The sequence below is a fragment of the Hippichthys cyanospilos genome, chromosome 12 (genome assembly GCF_059441005.1).
Source record: "Hippichthys cyanospilos isolate Australia breed blue-spotted pipefish chromosome 12, RoL_Hcya_1.0, whole genome shotgun sequence".
NCBI classification, from domain to species: domain Eukaryota; kingdom Metazoa; phylum Chordata; class Actinopteri; order Syngnathiformes; family Syngnathidae; genus Hippichthys; species Hippichthys cyanospilos.
This window is the reverse complement of record NC_142380.1, coordinates 16,358,204-16,372,511: the sequence shown is the minus strand read 5'-3', so window position 1 is coordinate 16,372,511 and position 14,308 is coordinate 16,358,204. Positions and strand designations below refer to the sequence as shown.

Genomic DNA, 14,308 nt, shown 5'->3' with positions numbered 1-14,308 from the left:
TCACCCCAGCTACAGCATTGACGGTCTGTGGCAATATGTTAAAACTGGGCTGATATCCTCGACTGCCCTCATGCAGCTCCTGACCAACAAATACACAACAGGGTATTTTCTTAATATTTAAACGCCATATATTTTTTTTTAGAGTGCCTGTATTTATATGTGTGTACTTGGCTATGGCTCCTGTGTGTTCGGCTCCATTCGGCAGGTTTGTTGTGGGCTTGAAGTGCTGATGAAGATGATGCTTCAGATTGGATCAAACCACCAAGCTTGAAAGGAAGGCACAATAATATTTGACACATTAGGAGTAGCATTCCATGGAGAAAGTCAGGTTTGTTGAGCGCTTGGAGCGGTCAGGGGAACCAGCCAATTCGTAAGCAGGTACATTACACACCTGAACTTTGCGCCATCCACTGTGTGACCTGATATAAAGCTCTCCACCATTCTCAGACACGTATGCCAAGGTTCCTTCTGGAATGTGGTGGGTCTCTCTGGTCAGAGCATAAATTGTCTCGTAGGTGCTCACCTGAGCACACACGTTAGTACGTACACGTCATAGAAATTTATATTTTGAAGAATTATTATCATATTTCTTACCAGATTTGATATTCCTGGGGGGCCAGGAGGACCGGGAGGGCCTGGGACACCGACTCCTGTTTACAATATACGGTATACCAATCACTCAGAAAAGACAACAACAATGCAAACTTTCCTTTGAAGAGGTGAATGTGGTTGTTGTTGTTGTTGTTTTTTTTAATCTTCTGTGCGTTTTGGTTCTACACACCTGCTCCAAAAGCAGGTTTTGGACCTGGGGGTCCGGCAGGACCTGGTGGCCCTCTGGGACCTGGGCGTCCAAACCCAGGGCTTCCACGTTGGCCTGGAGTACCAGGAGAACCTGGAGAGCCAACGACTGACTCGCCTTTAGGACCCTGAACGAACATAAACAAGTACATTCACTTTGAAGTATCAATTTGAAGGGCGATTATTGGCCATTTTGTCGCTGGCTCTTATCTGAAAATGACATCACAGTCGCTCAGATCTAAGATTTCCAATCACAGCTCTCCTGCTTTTTGAGTTAGGTCATGTGACATTCACAAGAGCCGTGATTTTTAATGAAAAAAAAATAAAAATCTGTGATGCACTGAGGGCGCAATAGGAGAGGTGTGAAGTAGCGAGGGATCAAAATACTGGTTCTTCATCCCAACTCACCACAAGTCCTGACCTCCCTGGTAGTCCCGGAGGACCAGGAGGCCCCGAGTCACCCCTTTCTCCCTTCTGACCTTTGGATCCCTGCTCCCCTTTTGTCCCCTAAGCAATTCACAAAGACAGCAGCAGTAATATACAAAAAGAGGCATCAGGCTATCAGCGAAGAAAAAGAACGTTTTGTGTGTGTGGCCGTTGCACATATAACAAGTTGATATTGATGATTGATATTGATACTCACCACAATTTCATCGGGAAACCCAGGGGCTGACAAATGACAACATCAATGAAAAATGTTGACTCGGATAAAATACGCACAGCACAGTTCAATTCACAATTCAAAACAAAAAGGCTTACTAAAGAGATGGATTCAAGGTCTTACCAGGTGTCCCTGGCTCTCCAGGTATTCCAACCTCTCCTTTTTCTCCTTTAGCTTTAACAATACTGACCCCATTGTTTGAATCCTGCACACAGAAATTAACACTCTTGTCAGAACCACAATATGTTATCGTGACTACGGCTGGGTTTAAAGAATTTGTTAATTGATATGAAGCCACTTTCCTGTCATTTTTGTCATCTGTAGCCCACATAAATTGAATGGTTATGAAACCCACTAGGGTTGAGACGAGATCTCGGTGAGGTCACATGATGCCTGACTGCGTGTTTACCAGGTAAGGAATTTAATCAACACTTTCACAGTGGCACAACTAAATACACTATTCGCAAATGTGGATGGAGTTTGTCTTTAAATTCATGAGGATCTGGCGAGTACGTTCTTAAACGTTATTAGATAAAACAATGGTGAACAGTTATACTGTTGTGAAGAGATTTGGAGATGAACACTGTTATGGTGTAGCGCTATCGCATCATTTTAGTGCACATAATGTCGGCTTGACTAATGCATCGTTTAGAGCAAGAAGTTTCTATTTGCAAGCATTGCTTCTTTTGAGTCTTCCACATGAATGTAAAAAAAAAGTATAAAATCCTGAATTTAATCACAATTCTAAGTGAACACAGTACAATATAAAACATCTTAATAGTTAATAGAATTGAATCAGGCCCTCGTGAATCGAATTGAATTGATTTTGGAAATTGAAACATAGGCATGACTAAAATACTCTGAATTGTTGAATTATGTAAGGGTACATCATCAACAGGATTGTTGAGTATGGCAAGTTCAACAGATTACTTGCAAACAAAGGGTTAGAATATGGCTTTGTTAAAACATAGCTGTGTTATTGATAGGTTATGTAAGTCTCAAGCGTCTTTTCGGTTATGTAGATTTTAGTGTAGATGTTGGATTAAAATGTTTATTTGAAGGTTTCTGCGTTATACAGGTTCGCCTTGAATGCTGTAGGACAGATGGTGGCAAATATGTTATTGCACAATATATCTTTAAAATCATAACTGCAGAATTTGTACCACAAGAGATCAAAGTTTCACATAATTGCTAGGCACAAAGGTTTTGCGATTATTTTTACGTGTAATATTCTCTAATACCTGATCCAGTGAGTAGATGTTTTTAATGACATATCATTGACTTGAATGATTATTTGTTATCTGCCCATTTCTTAAAAAGTGTCTGTGATCAGGTTGTTATATTGTGAAAGAAAATACATAGCATGGGTCTTTTAACGTTTGATGCATTTGACAAAGATACCTTCCACCAACCCCAAGACAGCACATAATGTTGGTTAAATGACATGGTTGAATTCCAATCACAAATATTGCAGATTGTTTAAACAAACTTCTTCATAATCCAATTTAGTGATTGGAATTCAACAAAACAGGTTTTTTCGGCTTTTATTTGCAGAGAGAGCATGAAGGATAGAAAAGGCAATGTTTCCCTCACACCCAACACCACAAAAATAAAGTCTCATGAATGCAATAAGAAAGATGAGCGCAGGAGAAGGGGGCGGGGGCAATGAGGGGTGGCCAGAGAGCTGCCATGCTGCTCTATCCACTTCCCAACAGAACCATCGGATGATAACCCCTTCCAAAATGAAGCGGACCAATCGGATGGTCTGACTCAGACTTACTGGTCCCTTTTTGCAATGCGGTCTGGGGCGCACTGGGAACACTGTCTTTAAAAGAAGAGCACGTTATCAGCTGTGAATAATGGAATCGTCAATTGGCATGGCTCCACAAATGGAGCAAAGAAGTTGCTGACCAAGGTGGAAATTTGGGTGTAAAACTTCCAAATTTATTGATATACTGTATAAAGATGTAAAAAGCTAAACTTTGATGTTTTTTCCAAAGCTGCACACTACATGCATCTTGTGATGGCAACAGCTTAACAATGGAACTAATCATTCATATTTTATTGTTGGATTTGGGGTTGGAATATGACCAACATCGCAGAAATGTGAACGCGTCATTGCTCGAACAACATCGCAGAACAGATTATGTTCAGGGTCAGTGGTTCCACTCTAACTATCTGTAAATTTAAGAACAAACTTGCCGTGTTCTGGAAATAAGTACCATGTTTTCCAGACAAAAACGTTAAAATTAAACAAGTAAACAATTTTTGTCATGGACAAGCCACACTAGTAAGTTTTAGCATCAGATATTTACACAGAAGTTGTTTTTTTTTGTATGTTTTTACAGCCTCTTCCTAACTTCAATATATATATATATATATATATATATATATATATATATATATATATATATATATATATATATATATATATATATATATATATATATATATATATAACACTCTTTTTGAGCACAGCCATTGATTCACATCTTATCAGTTCGATTTCACTCGTTTGCTTTATCCCCTGGTGGCTACAAAAAAAATCCCCAAAACAAAACAAACAAAAAAAAACCCTGCAGGTAGGGTACACTGGACTATAAAGTCGCAGGGCTCAAATCATGAGAAAAAAGGTGCGGTTTATCGTCATGAAAATACGGTGATATTAGTAACAATCACAACGTTCAACCTTTCAAAGGACCCAAGAACACAGAATTTCTGGTAGACAGTACAAAGTAGTGAATAGGCAGCAACTCTACTATTAGCATTAATTATGACTTTCACCGGTTTGATAATGAACAGGTCATGTTCCTCAAACTGTTGTGTGAGAAAAATCAATTTAACAAAAATGTGTTAGAATTTTTAGCTTCCCAATTTGCCAAGTCATAAAAACCAATAATTCAAAGATTAACACTCACTCCATTCAATCCAAGAATTCTTCCCGGAAGGCCAGGTGGTCCAGGTGGACCAGGGGGTCCCTGAGAAATAATATGAACATAGTGTAAACAATACAATCCAATAGAGACCTATTTTTCGTTTTGCAAAATCAACTCAAAATGAAAACCTCATTATTTGAAATCTATTGATGAATTTAAATACTTAAAATGCAACTAATATTTCATACTGGTGTAACGTATGTGAAAAGATGGTTTTCTCTTACTGGCAGGCCAATAGGATCTCCTTTTTCCCCTTTCCTACCAGGCATACCAGGTCGTCCCTTTTAAAGGAGAATTCAAACATTTTTTTGTACAAAAAAAATTCCATTAAATTCCATTAAAATTCATTTAGTTATAAATGACTTACAGAGCGACCAGGGAACCCATATTCTCCCTTTTGTCCAGGAGGTCCATGTGGGCCCTAAAAAAGCAAGTCTTAGTGTTGTCAGGAGAAATTGGTCAGTAGGAAAGGGCTGTTTGTGGTGCCTCAAACAAACAACAAAAAAAACAACCAAAAAAAAAAAACCCTAACTAAACTAAATAAATAAATACTAGGGCATTCATCATATTAGTATGTTTCCCTAACATTTAACATGGGTTTGGCTTGGATGGACTTACAATGGGTCCTGCGGGTCCTGGCAAGCCACGAGCACCCTATCAAAAGAGAACACATTGTGGAAATGAATGAAATGATGAAGGCAAACTCTCTAAGTACAGTCACTCAGAGTTGCATACTGGTAACACACTGTCTCTGCTGCAGTTGATTTATGATAACAGGCATGCATTATCTGAAAGGTGTCACTGCTCAAAATTATCATGACAACTCAAATGACAACAATTGAGTCAGAAAAATACTTTTCAGCTCTAAAAGGATCAAGACGTTTACAAGAGGCACAATGGGCCGGGAGAGATTAAATGCACTTCACTATTGTATGCTGTCTACTGAAAAGGAATTCAGTCATATTGAACTTTGACAAATGGCTTTTTGACAAGTTTGCTCACATGAAAGATCAAGGTGCATCCTTTCTATTCAAGAAATGAACAGCTCTGGTGAGTGATACTTTCAATTGAAATTAAAGATTTTATTCATAATTCGTAAGGTTATCAATAAAAAAGAATTGTGTTCTTGAATTGAAATTATTGTGTAGGTTTTGCTGCTTGTGCCCACTCTGGTGCCCCCCTCAACCTTTCATGCTAGAGAGGAAACCAATTGTACTGGTCACCAATCACTGGGCACATTCATACAGAAAATGTAGACATCCATTCGATTCATTCTCAGTCTTCACAAAACATACACTTTCATGAACCCCCTTATATGAAAATGAAAAAGATGAGTTCATCTTAAAAATGAACAAAAATGGAAATTAGTAATCGCTTTAGCATACTGATTTCAAATGTTGAAAAAAAAAAAGAAAAAAGAATTAAATTCAAGATTTCCACACCACAAGTTAAGAGCCCCTGCATTAGACAGATGATATAGAAGTAAAGGACAACCTTGATGCCTTTGGGCCCATGGGGTGCAGATAAAAGCGATCCATCAGCAGCAATTGTCACACCAGGCTCTCCCTTTGCTCCCTGTCAACACGGAGGACATTGATACATTTGTCACGTTTATAAATTCCTGTGATAAGTAAAATTGATACAATTTGAAGTGAAATGACTGTTCATCAATTTTCTCAATCGCTTAATGCGCTTGCTGGTGTCTATCCCAAATGTATTTGGGCAGCAGTCAGGGTACACACTGAACTGGTTGCCCTTTTTGTATATGCCGGTTCATTTTCATCATTACAACACTCATTAAGCAATGTTCTCTCACCTTAAGCCCTGCTGGCCCCTGGATACCCGGAGGACCCATGTTTCCTTTTGGTCCTCTGGGGCCCTGTGACAAAGGGTGAGTTGGAAGTGAAATACTCCTCAAATTACAAAATATGATGATAATGTCCTATTCAGCAGTGGTCCCCAACCTTTTTATCACCACAAACCGGTCAACACTTGAGATTTTTACTGCGGACAGGAGGGGGGTCTCAAAATGTACAAAAATGTATGCAAATTACCATATTTTACGGACTATAAGGCACACTGGTATGTAAGCCGCAGCAGCAAAATATGAGCAAAACAATTTTTTTGTCACGGATAAGTGAAAGTAAAATATTTATAGAAAATGGATGGATGGATGGATATCTGTTAAATAGCAGTTAAAAATCAAAATCAATACTTCAATAGCATCTTTTTTTTGTCTCCCTTTGTTTGATAGTTTTAGTGGACATAACACATTGTACATAATTCATATACAATCATAAATACATAAATAAAATCACATATAGCCTACTGTGTACTGTATAGAAAATGTACACATCACAAATTCAGCCCAAATTTTATACATTCACTTATTACATTTTGAACAATATTTGTTTTTTTTCCTGAAAAGTGGCTCCAAGACGTAGCTTGAAGCACACTTAAACGTGGTAAAAGATATACCACTCATGTCCTTCAGTTATCTTTTATTTGACAATTATGAAAAAAAGCACGTGAATGTAGCACAGCTTATGGCTAACAAACAAGCTAATCAACAAGCAATAGCAAATCACCCTCTTGCTAGATGGTGAGACAAACTGCTGGAACAACACAGTTTTCTTGCCTTTTATAAAGCTAAGCATGCGCCGTGTCTTCGTATATTGAGGATATTTGTTTGTTTACTGAATCTGCTTGGACTGGCTGTCGGGGCTGCGCATCATTCTCGTTAGGGTGTTAATGAGATTGTTTACCTTGTTACTCTACAGCAGTGTTTCTCAACTAGATTGTATATATATTGTATATATTGTATATATATCGATGCACTGAATGTAAATAAGATTATTACTGATGAAAATTGTTTAAGTATACCTACACATGTATCTTTTTTACCATTAACCACAGAAAAACGCAATGTAAATCAACTTTCAACAACTGGAAATTGTTTTTATCGTGTTTATACGGGTTATAGCTTCGTCTAAAATGGAAAAAAAAAGAAGCAAGTGCACCAAAGTGCCTGAAACTAAAGAAAATGATGAAAATCATTACTTTATTGCAATTACATTCCACGTGACAAAAACAAAGCCTTTTTCTTGGGATCATCCGCTCCCCCCCTGGAATCACCTCACGCCCCCCCCACGAGGGCCCGCCCCACTATTTGAGAAGCACTGCTCGACAGTGACAAAGATTTTACCTCTGAATTCCTTGGACTAATTAAACTGGGGCCTGATTGAACCGTTCAAAGCATAACTGATGGACTAATGAAAGTTTTCAAGTACGCAGGCCTGAATAACACAATGTCGCAGTGTGCACACAGACAGTACGCTTAATGCGGAAGCGACAGTGAGAATGACATTGAGGAAGACTTTTGAAATGAAATGAAGGGTGTATACCAAACACTACATCCTGGTACGCATGTGAGTAACCCACATAAAAAAGATTATGTGCAACCCTCGACATATGACAAACCCAAAGATATTAAATATCTACAAATCTTTTGTGCGCATTTCTCTCTCAAAATTAAGCAGACGTGTCTTTGTAAAAGTTCTTACAGGGAATCCAGCTTTGCCAGGCAAGCCCTCAGGTCCCTGCAACAAGCAATATAACACTCATAAACAAGCACACACCTCAGTAAGAACACACATTAAAACGTATGCAGGAAAATTGTATCATTTTTGTTTATCACATGCAGGCTCACACATAGCTGTCATGATTAGCCAAAAGCAAGCATTTCAAACGTTTATATACAGTAGCTAATTTAATGTATGTGGAGTTGCTTCAACACCTCACACACCTGCACATTGAATAAAACATTGTAGGCGTCAGGCAGAATCCCTGTAACTCCAAAATCATCACTTTTACTAGTTTATTCAACTATTAACATTGCATGGTGAAAAACAATCACTCTTTGGTTCTCAAATGCGGCTATGCGAAGGGACTTGGAGGGGTAGGTGAGATTTGAACAGGGTTTCTGCAGGGATCAGCAAAACCAATTTGTGGTATTTTAATGTTGTGACAGGAAGAGTATACATTTCTTTTTGAATTAAGATCAAATTAACATGAAGCAACTTATTGTTGACTGTGTTGAGTGTTTTGCGCGATGGCTTGCTTTTATTTTGTTGAATTTTGTATGGGGGAGCACCGATACAAATAAAACTAAAGAAGCCTCAGATAAAACAGATTATATTGTTACACGATCTATCATCTGAGGTTGCTGAATAAAGACACCACTACATATGTATTTTCAAAGTTGAATAAATCAGACATGGCTGGCACGCCTCACATCTGTTTGAAGTGTTTTTTGTTTGTTTGTTTTTTATCTTCAAGAGTGCTTTGTGTGGGTTTGAGAGTACTTGGCTGAAAAAAAAATATTCACAGGAGTACATCTAGGGCTGCACAATAATCGAATTTTAATCGTGATCACAATACTGGCTGCCACGATTGATTAAGCTGATCTGGCTATGTTAACATCTAAAAATATACATGTCAAATCAAGCACTTTGTCATTCTTCCTCCAGGGGCAATGTTTCCAACGTTTTCATGACAAAAGCCTCTGCTTTAATCGTCCTAATATATTATTTACCAGTGTGAAATGCAGTTGAATTTCTCACCTTCATTCCAAATATATACAGCGCTAGCTGTCAATTGAGACCCAAAATTGGAAAAAAAATCGGTTTGAAATAACCGAAAATGACATTTTGACTGCTAATTGATAAAAATTTGTATAAAAGTAAATAATAAACTTGGTTCTAAGTAGGCTTGAATTTTTTCATTGGTTTTCTCCATGTCTTGTGAATTTCTTTAAATTATTCTTTCTTTATTTATTTATTTTATTTTATTATTATTATTTGTAAATATCAAGCTTTGAAGTCTGTTTACATACTGCTTATTTAAAAGAAGGGCAATAAATACACGTTTGGCCCAACATGGTGAATAATCATGATTAATATTCGTGATTTCAAAATTGACCAAAATAATCGTGATTATTATTTTGGCCATGATCGTGCAGCCCTAGGTACATCATTAATAAATGTTACCAAGCACTATTTTAGATAACACTCACATGTGTGGCCCTAAGAGTAGTATATTATTTGAGTATTTGAAACTGAGTATTTTGAAACTTACCATCGGCCCTGGTGGTCCTCTGATCTCTGTGAAGTTGAATATACCCTCTGTTACATTGAGGAGCAACTGGAGATAAAATAGAACACAGGAATATGTTTGCATTTAAATTATTTTGATTGGATTCAGCAACCTATCTACATGAGAAAATATGTAAGCATGTTCGAAAAACAACAACTTTACTTTCAATTTAGAAAAAAAGAATGTAGGACTCATCCCATTCAACAATAACAAAACTGGACTCAGAATTAGAAGCTTGAAATATTTTCTTTTCTTTCATTTTGTTTGCTTCTGCTACTGTACAGGAGTTACTCAAATATGCATATTTCAAATGACCGGTGTACACATACGTCTTGGGGAAAACTGTGCTTATAGTAGGTGTTCAATATACCAATAACTACAGTATATTTCTCACAATATGTAGAGTATTTCTGGTTAATTGAAGATTTTAATTTGACTGAACCAACAAAGAACCATTTGTTTGTTTGTTTATGCCCTCCTGATAGGTGGATAGTTTGTATTGTATCTTGCTGTAGAATCAATAAATGCGTATTATATTTCTCCAAGTACAAGTTGACCTCGCTTATAGGTCTTACTTGGGATACTATCTCAAACTTTCTTTACCCAACGATGACTGTTGTGAGATCACAACATGCAAGGTTGCCCTTTGCTGTTCCTCCTCCCACCTTCAGGCAAACGTCCACGGGTTGAAGGAGACAAGTCAAGCTGTATTTTACTTTTCAAAATGCATCAAAGTATGTTAAAAAAAATGAGCTACATTGTTGACAACAATTAGGCAGAGCTTGACAAAAGTGCAATTTGGGATGTTCTATGCAAACGTTCAAAAAGGGATGCATACTATATTGAATTAGAGGTATATGTAATCATTTTAAGCCTTGTAAATGTGCCCATTTCACATTTGAATTAATGTTAGTCAAACACAGATGTGTGGAAAAGATCGGTCTGTTTTCAAAAAAGAAATTGAATTGAGAAATGGTGTGCATACATCTGTCAGATTAATGACCGGTCCGGGAGGTCCAGGAGGGCCGGGTGGTCCTATGATGTCGAGCCCATCCGCACCACGATCACCCTTGCAGGACATAGACAGCGATGTTTGTATATGTGCACATACTTGAGTCAGAAAAACACAGAGAAGAGTGTAGTCTGGAAATAAAACTTTGAAGTAATTAAGCATACCTTTTGCCCGGGCCTACCCTTTTCGCCTTTGATACCCTGTGCATAAGGAATACAAAGTTAATAAGCCTAATGTTTGTACAAGGAAAAACTATCAAATTGGTTGAAAAGTTAGGTGAGTTCATAGCTTGAACTGATCTGATTTGACCAACGTCAAACAAGTGATGAAGCCAACTGAGCTTTGTTACTAACAGTATTATTCGCTTTGAAAAACTTTGAGAAATATGCATATGTTTTCAGATTTAACCAATCACAATCAAGTTCATGTTTAATTAGATTCAGAACATGCTTGGCATCATTTAAAGTGCCATTTGAATACCCCAAATTAAGATGCTCTTTTCTAATCTTGCAGTAAAAGCAAGCTTGCTTTTAAAGGTATTATAGGATGTACATAGAAGGATACAAAAAATAATGGCATTAAATGATCCATTGAACACAGCCATGACCAAGTTGTGAAAAGATGGAACAAGAGTTAAATTACTAATAACTAGATATCAATTCATGACAAGTATAAGGACTGGCCAAAGAAGGATACCAGGAGGCCAACAGCTGCAGACATTTCTGGCAAGTACCGGCTGTTCAGTACATGTGACAACAACCTCCCATCTTGTTCATGGACTATGGGGGAGGTTGGCTGGACCTTATCTTACAAAGAAATAAAAACACACTTTAAATCTCCCAAATACATCTGGAAATAAAAAGATAGGGTCCAATGAGGCCAAGGTTGAACATTTTGGCCATAAAAGATGTTTGGCGCAAATGCAGCACTGCTAATCCCCGAGGTAAAACCATAATTACAGAGAAGCATGGTGGTGGGGCACCGTACTTTGGGACTGTTTTTCTTCAGCTGGAAAGGGGCCTTTTTCAAGAGAAAGAATTAAAGAAAAGTGCCAATGCACTCACAAGCTGGTGGTGGTAGACTATATTTTGTAGCCACAGCTGCTCTGGGGCAAGCTGACAGAGACGTGGCTGCCATTGTTGCGACTATGGCCGCCCGACCAACCACTGGAGGTATGGTGTCTTGCCCAAGGACACAACGTCACCTGATTTCGATTTGAAACGACAGGTCTGCTCTACCGCGTGAGCCACAGCAGCCCCTCTTTTCAAACCCTGATTCAAATGATCAGGATAGTTATCATTGCTAGTGATTGAATCAGGTGTGATGAGAGAGGGATTGAATACAAGCAGGGACGAGAGTTCCCTACCCCCGCCGTACAATGTAATAAACAGTACATACCCTTGGACCTGGTAGTCCAGCAGGACCCTGCAAACCCTCTGATCCCTGGTCTCCTTTTTCACCCTACAAAAAAGCCAGTTGAAGAAATTGATTTAATAACTGCTAACAATTAAACTCTATCAGAAGTATATATCTAATAAATACACGAAAACCCGCAATGATAGAAATGTGTGTGCAGTTGTGACATGTAGGAGCTTTACCTTGATGGAGGGTCCTGGTAGACCTGGGGCTCCATCCTCACCCTGTAAAAGACATTACAATGAACAAAAGAATGCATGACATGCTTCAGATTTACATGTATGTGCACATATATAAACATTATTGTATATCATACAACCTTAGGACCTTGCAAACCAGGAAGACCACGTGCACCCTAAAAAACAAAATCACATAAGCTGTAAAAAAAATTAATCTCAGCACAAACTTTGAAAACTGAGCCACTGAAACACACTGACCTGTGGACCTTGGACTCTTGTTCCAAGGAGCGCGTCGCTCTTGCCAGATCCCTCCATATCCTAAAAAACAAGGTCAGATGTTATGCATTGCACCAAAATCGAAGTGGCATGGAGTGGGTGGATACAATTGAGAAGAAATGAGGTCACCACCTCTACAAAGAATTTGGTTCCTGCAGGACTGGGTGGACCAGGGGGCCCCGGTGGACCCGGCGGGCCTCTTTTCCCTGGTGGACCGCTGGGTCCTGGAGGTCCCACTAACCCGGCATTGCCTGCAGAGCCACATTCACCCTAGGCACATGCAAGATGCGCGAACATTCATTGCTTTCTCTCTCATTTATTTATTTATTTTTTTTTAACTGTAGTTACTTTGATATTGCATACAATAAACATAATTACCTTTGGTCCTGGTGATCCAGGTAAACCTCTGTCACCCTAAAGGTTTAATGGGAAAGGCCAAAAATAGAGATTGTTCCAAAAAGTGAGTATTATATTTACAAAAGCATCCAAAATAAGGCTGGGCATAAGCATTTTGATTTGGGCAGAAGAGCACCCTCGTACTTTACCTTCTCTCCCACAGCTCCGGGGATGCCCGGAGCACCATCTTTTCCTGCTAGACCCTATTCAAACAAACACAGGCTGTCATGGACAACATTGCGATGAAAAATGAAACAATGAAAAAGAAGGATTTGCCGTTAGGTCATTTAGTGACAGCCAAATCCAAATGTGAAAGCTTGCTTGAAGGAATACTCAACTTCCCAGTGATGAGATGATGCTTGCTAAAATTGCCCACTAGAAATGTATTTATTTATTTTTAAGACTTCACAGCATTGGATAATAGACAATTTTAGTTATTACACTCAAGAAAAAATAAATTCAACACATTTTTTGCTCAGATTTTTTTCATTACAGTAATTGTACGTACAAAAAAAGCATATTTTTTTCGTGTGTTTCCAAATCTGTCAAAATTGGGAGCAACATTTGAGATGAATAGTTATTTTGTAGACACTGAATAAGTATTACATCTATGAGTTAAAAATAAGAGCAAAATCAATGGTGTTGCCATTCTATTTTTGCTCAGTATAGATTTTATGCTAATTTTATTTGCAGGATCAAAGCATCTAAAAGGTAATATCCAGAGCAAATCTATCCTCTGCTTACTTTCTTGGCAATTGAAGCAGTGCATCATTGTTTTATTCTCATCCTTAATGGTAAGCTGACAAGTCATCCTTAAGGATTCTTTGTATTCCTGATATCAGCAAGAATTACAGTGATCCCTCGCTACTTAGTGCCTACCCTATCGCGCCCTCGGTGCATTGCTGTTTTATTTTATTTTATTTTTTATTTAATAAAAAATCTGTATTGTGGAGCGATGTGCTGTGAATGTTTCCTGCATGCCAGACAGACTGGTTAACTATAAATGCACTTGCTTCTCTCTTCTCACTCTTCGCATCTAACACGCCTAACAGCGTGTGTGAGTTTCATGAAGGAGTTGGGCCTCCTGCAAGACATGAGATTGGCTCCCAGATTGACCAATGAGGGCAGGAGTTGTAATCTACTCCTGCCCAGTTGTTGTCCTGCCCTCATTGGATTTAGATTTCTTTCATAGTAAATTGAAATATCAAGTGTAAACTCTGGTTGTTATCATGTTTGGTCAGCTACAGGTTTCATAACAGTTAGACTTCCGGGCACCGCTAATGTAACCGCGGCTCTCTGTGAAACTACAGCCGAAGGGATGGGAATGGATAACAGTACAGTTACTGTATAAGGTTTAATAATTTAAGATTGAAGTAAATATGTGTACTGCAATAGTATTTGTCTTGATTGTCTATACTATATAAATAATAATAACTATAATAATAATAAAAATAATAAAATAATATAATAATATAATAAT

General features: G+C 38.1%; 1 protein-coding gene across 9 annotated transcripts in view; it reads right to left on the bottom strand.

Moving 5' to 3' along the window:
• Window positions 1-14,308, bottom strand: part of col15a1b (collagen, type XV, alpha 1b) — a 53,902-nt gene that overhangs the window by 3,877 nt on the left and 35,717 nt on the right. For 8 of the 9 annotated variants that reach the window (XR_015867478.1, XM_088429949.1, XM_088429947.1 and 5 more), the window contains 26 exons: window positions 12,978-13,031; window positions 12,811-12,846; window positions 12,565-12,702; window positions 12,415-12,474; window positions 12,297-12,332; window positions 12,160-12,201; window positions 11,960-12,022; window positions 10,726-10,761; window positions 10,535-10,618; window positions 9,532-9,597; window positions 7,959-7,994; window positions 6,212-6,274; window positions 5,890-5,970; window positions 5,014-5,049; window positions 4,763-4,816; window positions 4,620-4,676; window positions 4,378-4,437; window positions 3,240-3,284; window positions 1,583-1,664; window positions 1,442-1,467; window positions 1,207-1,305; window positions 782-926; window positions 595-650; window positions 392-523; window positions 168-266; window positions 5-79 (listed from right to left, as the gene is read on the bottom strand). Coding sequence is in view for 8 of the 9 variants with exons in the window: in XM_088429949.1 (XP_088286075.1) it covers window positions 5-79; window positions 168-266; window positions 392-523; window positions 595-650; window positions 782-926; window positions 1,207-1,305; window positions 1,442-1,467; window positions 1,583-1,664; window positions 3,240-3,284; window positions 4,378-4,437; window positions 4,620-4,676; window positions 4,763-4,816; window positions 5,014-5,049; window positions 5,890-5,970; window positions 6,212-6,274; window positions 7,959-7,994; window positions 9,532-9,597; window positions 10,535-10,618; window positions 10,726-10,761; window positions 11,960-12,022; window positions 12,160-12,201; window positions 12,297-12,332; window positions 12,415-12,474; window positions 12,565-12,702; window positions 12,811-12,846; window positions 12,978-13,031 (1,761 nt within the window). In the remaining variant the exon portion in view is untranslated. The remainder of the gene's footprint in view (window positions 1-4; window positions 80-167; window positions 267-391; window positions 524-594; window positions 651-781; window positions 927-1,206; window positions 1,306-1,441; window positions 1,468-1,582; window positions 1,665-3,239; window positions 3,285-4,377; window positions 4,438-4,619; window positions 4,677-4,762; window positions 4,817-5,013; window positions 5,050-5,889; window positions 5,971-6,211; window positions 6,275-7,958; window positions 7,995-9,531; window positions 9,598-10,534; window positions 10,619-10,725; window positions 10,762-11,959; window positions 12,023-12,159; window positions 12,202-12,296; window positions 12,333-12,414; window positions 12,475-12,564; window positions 12,703-12,810; window positions 12,847-12,977; window positions 13,032-14,308) is intronic. The other variant, XM_088429944.1, reaches the window with a different exon arrangement.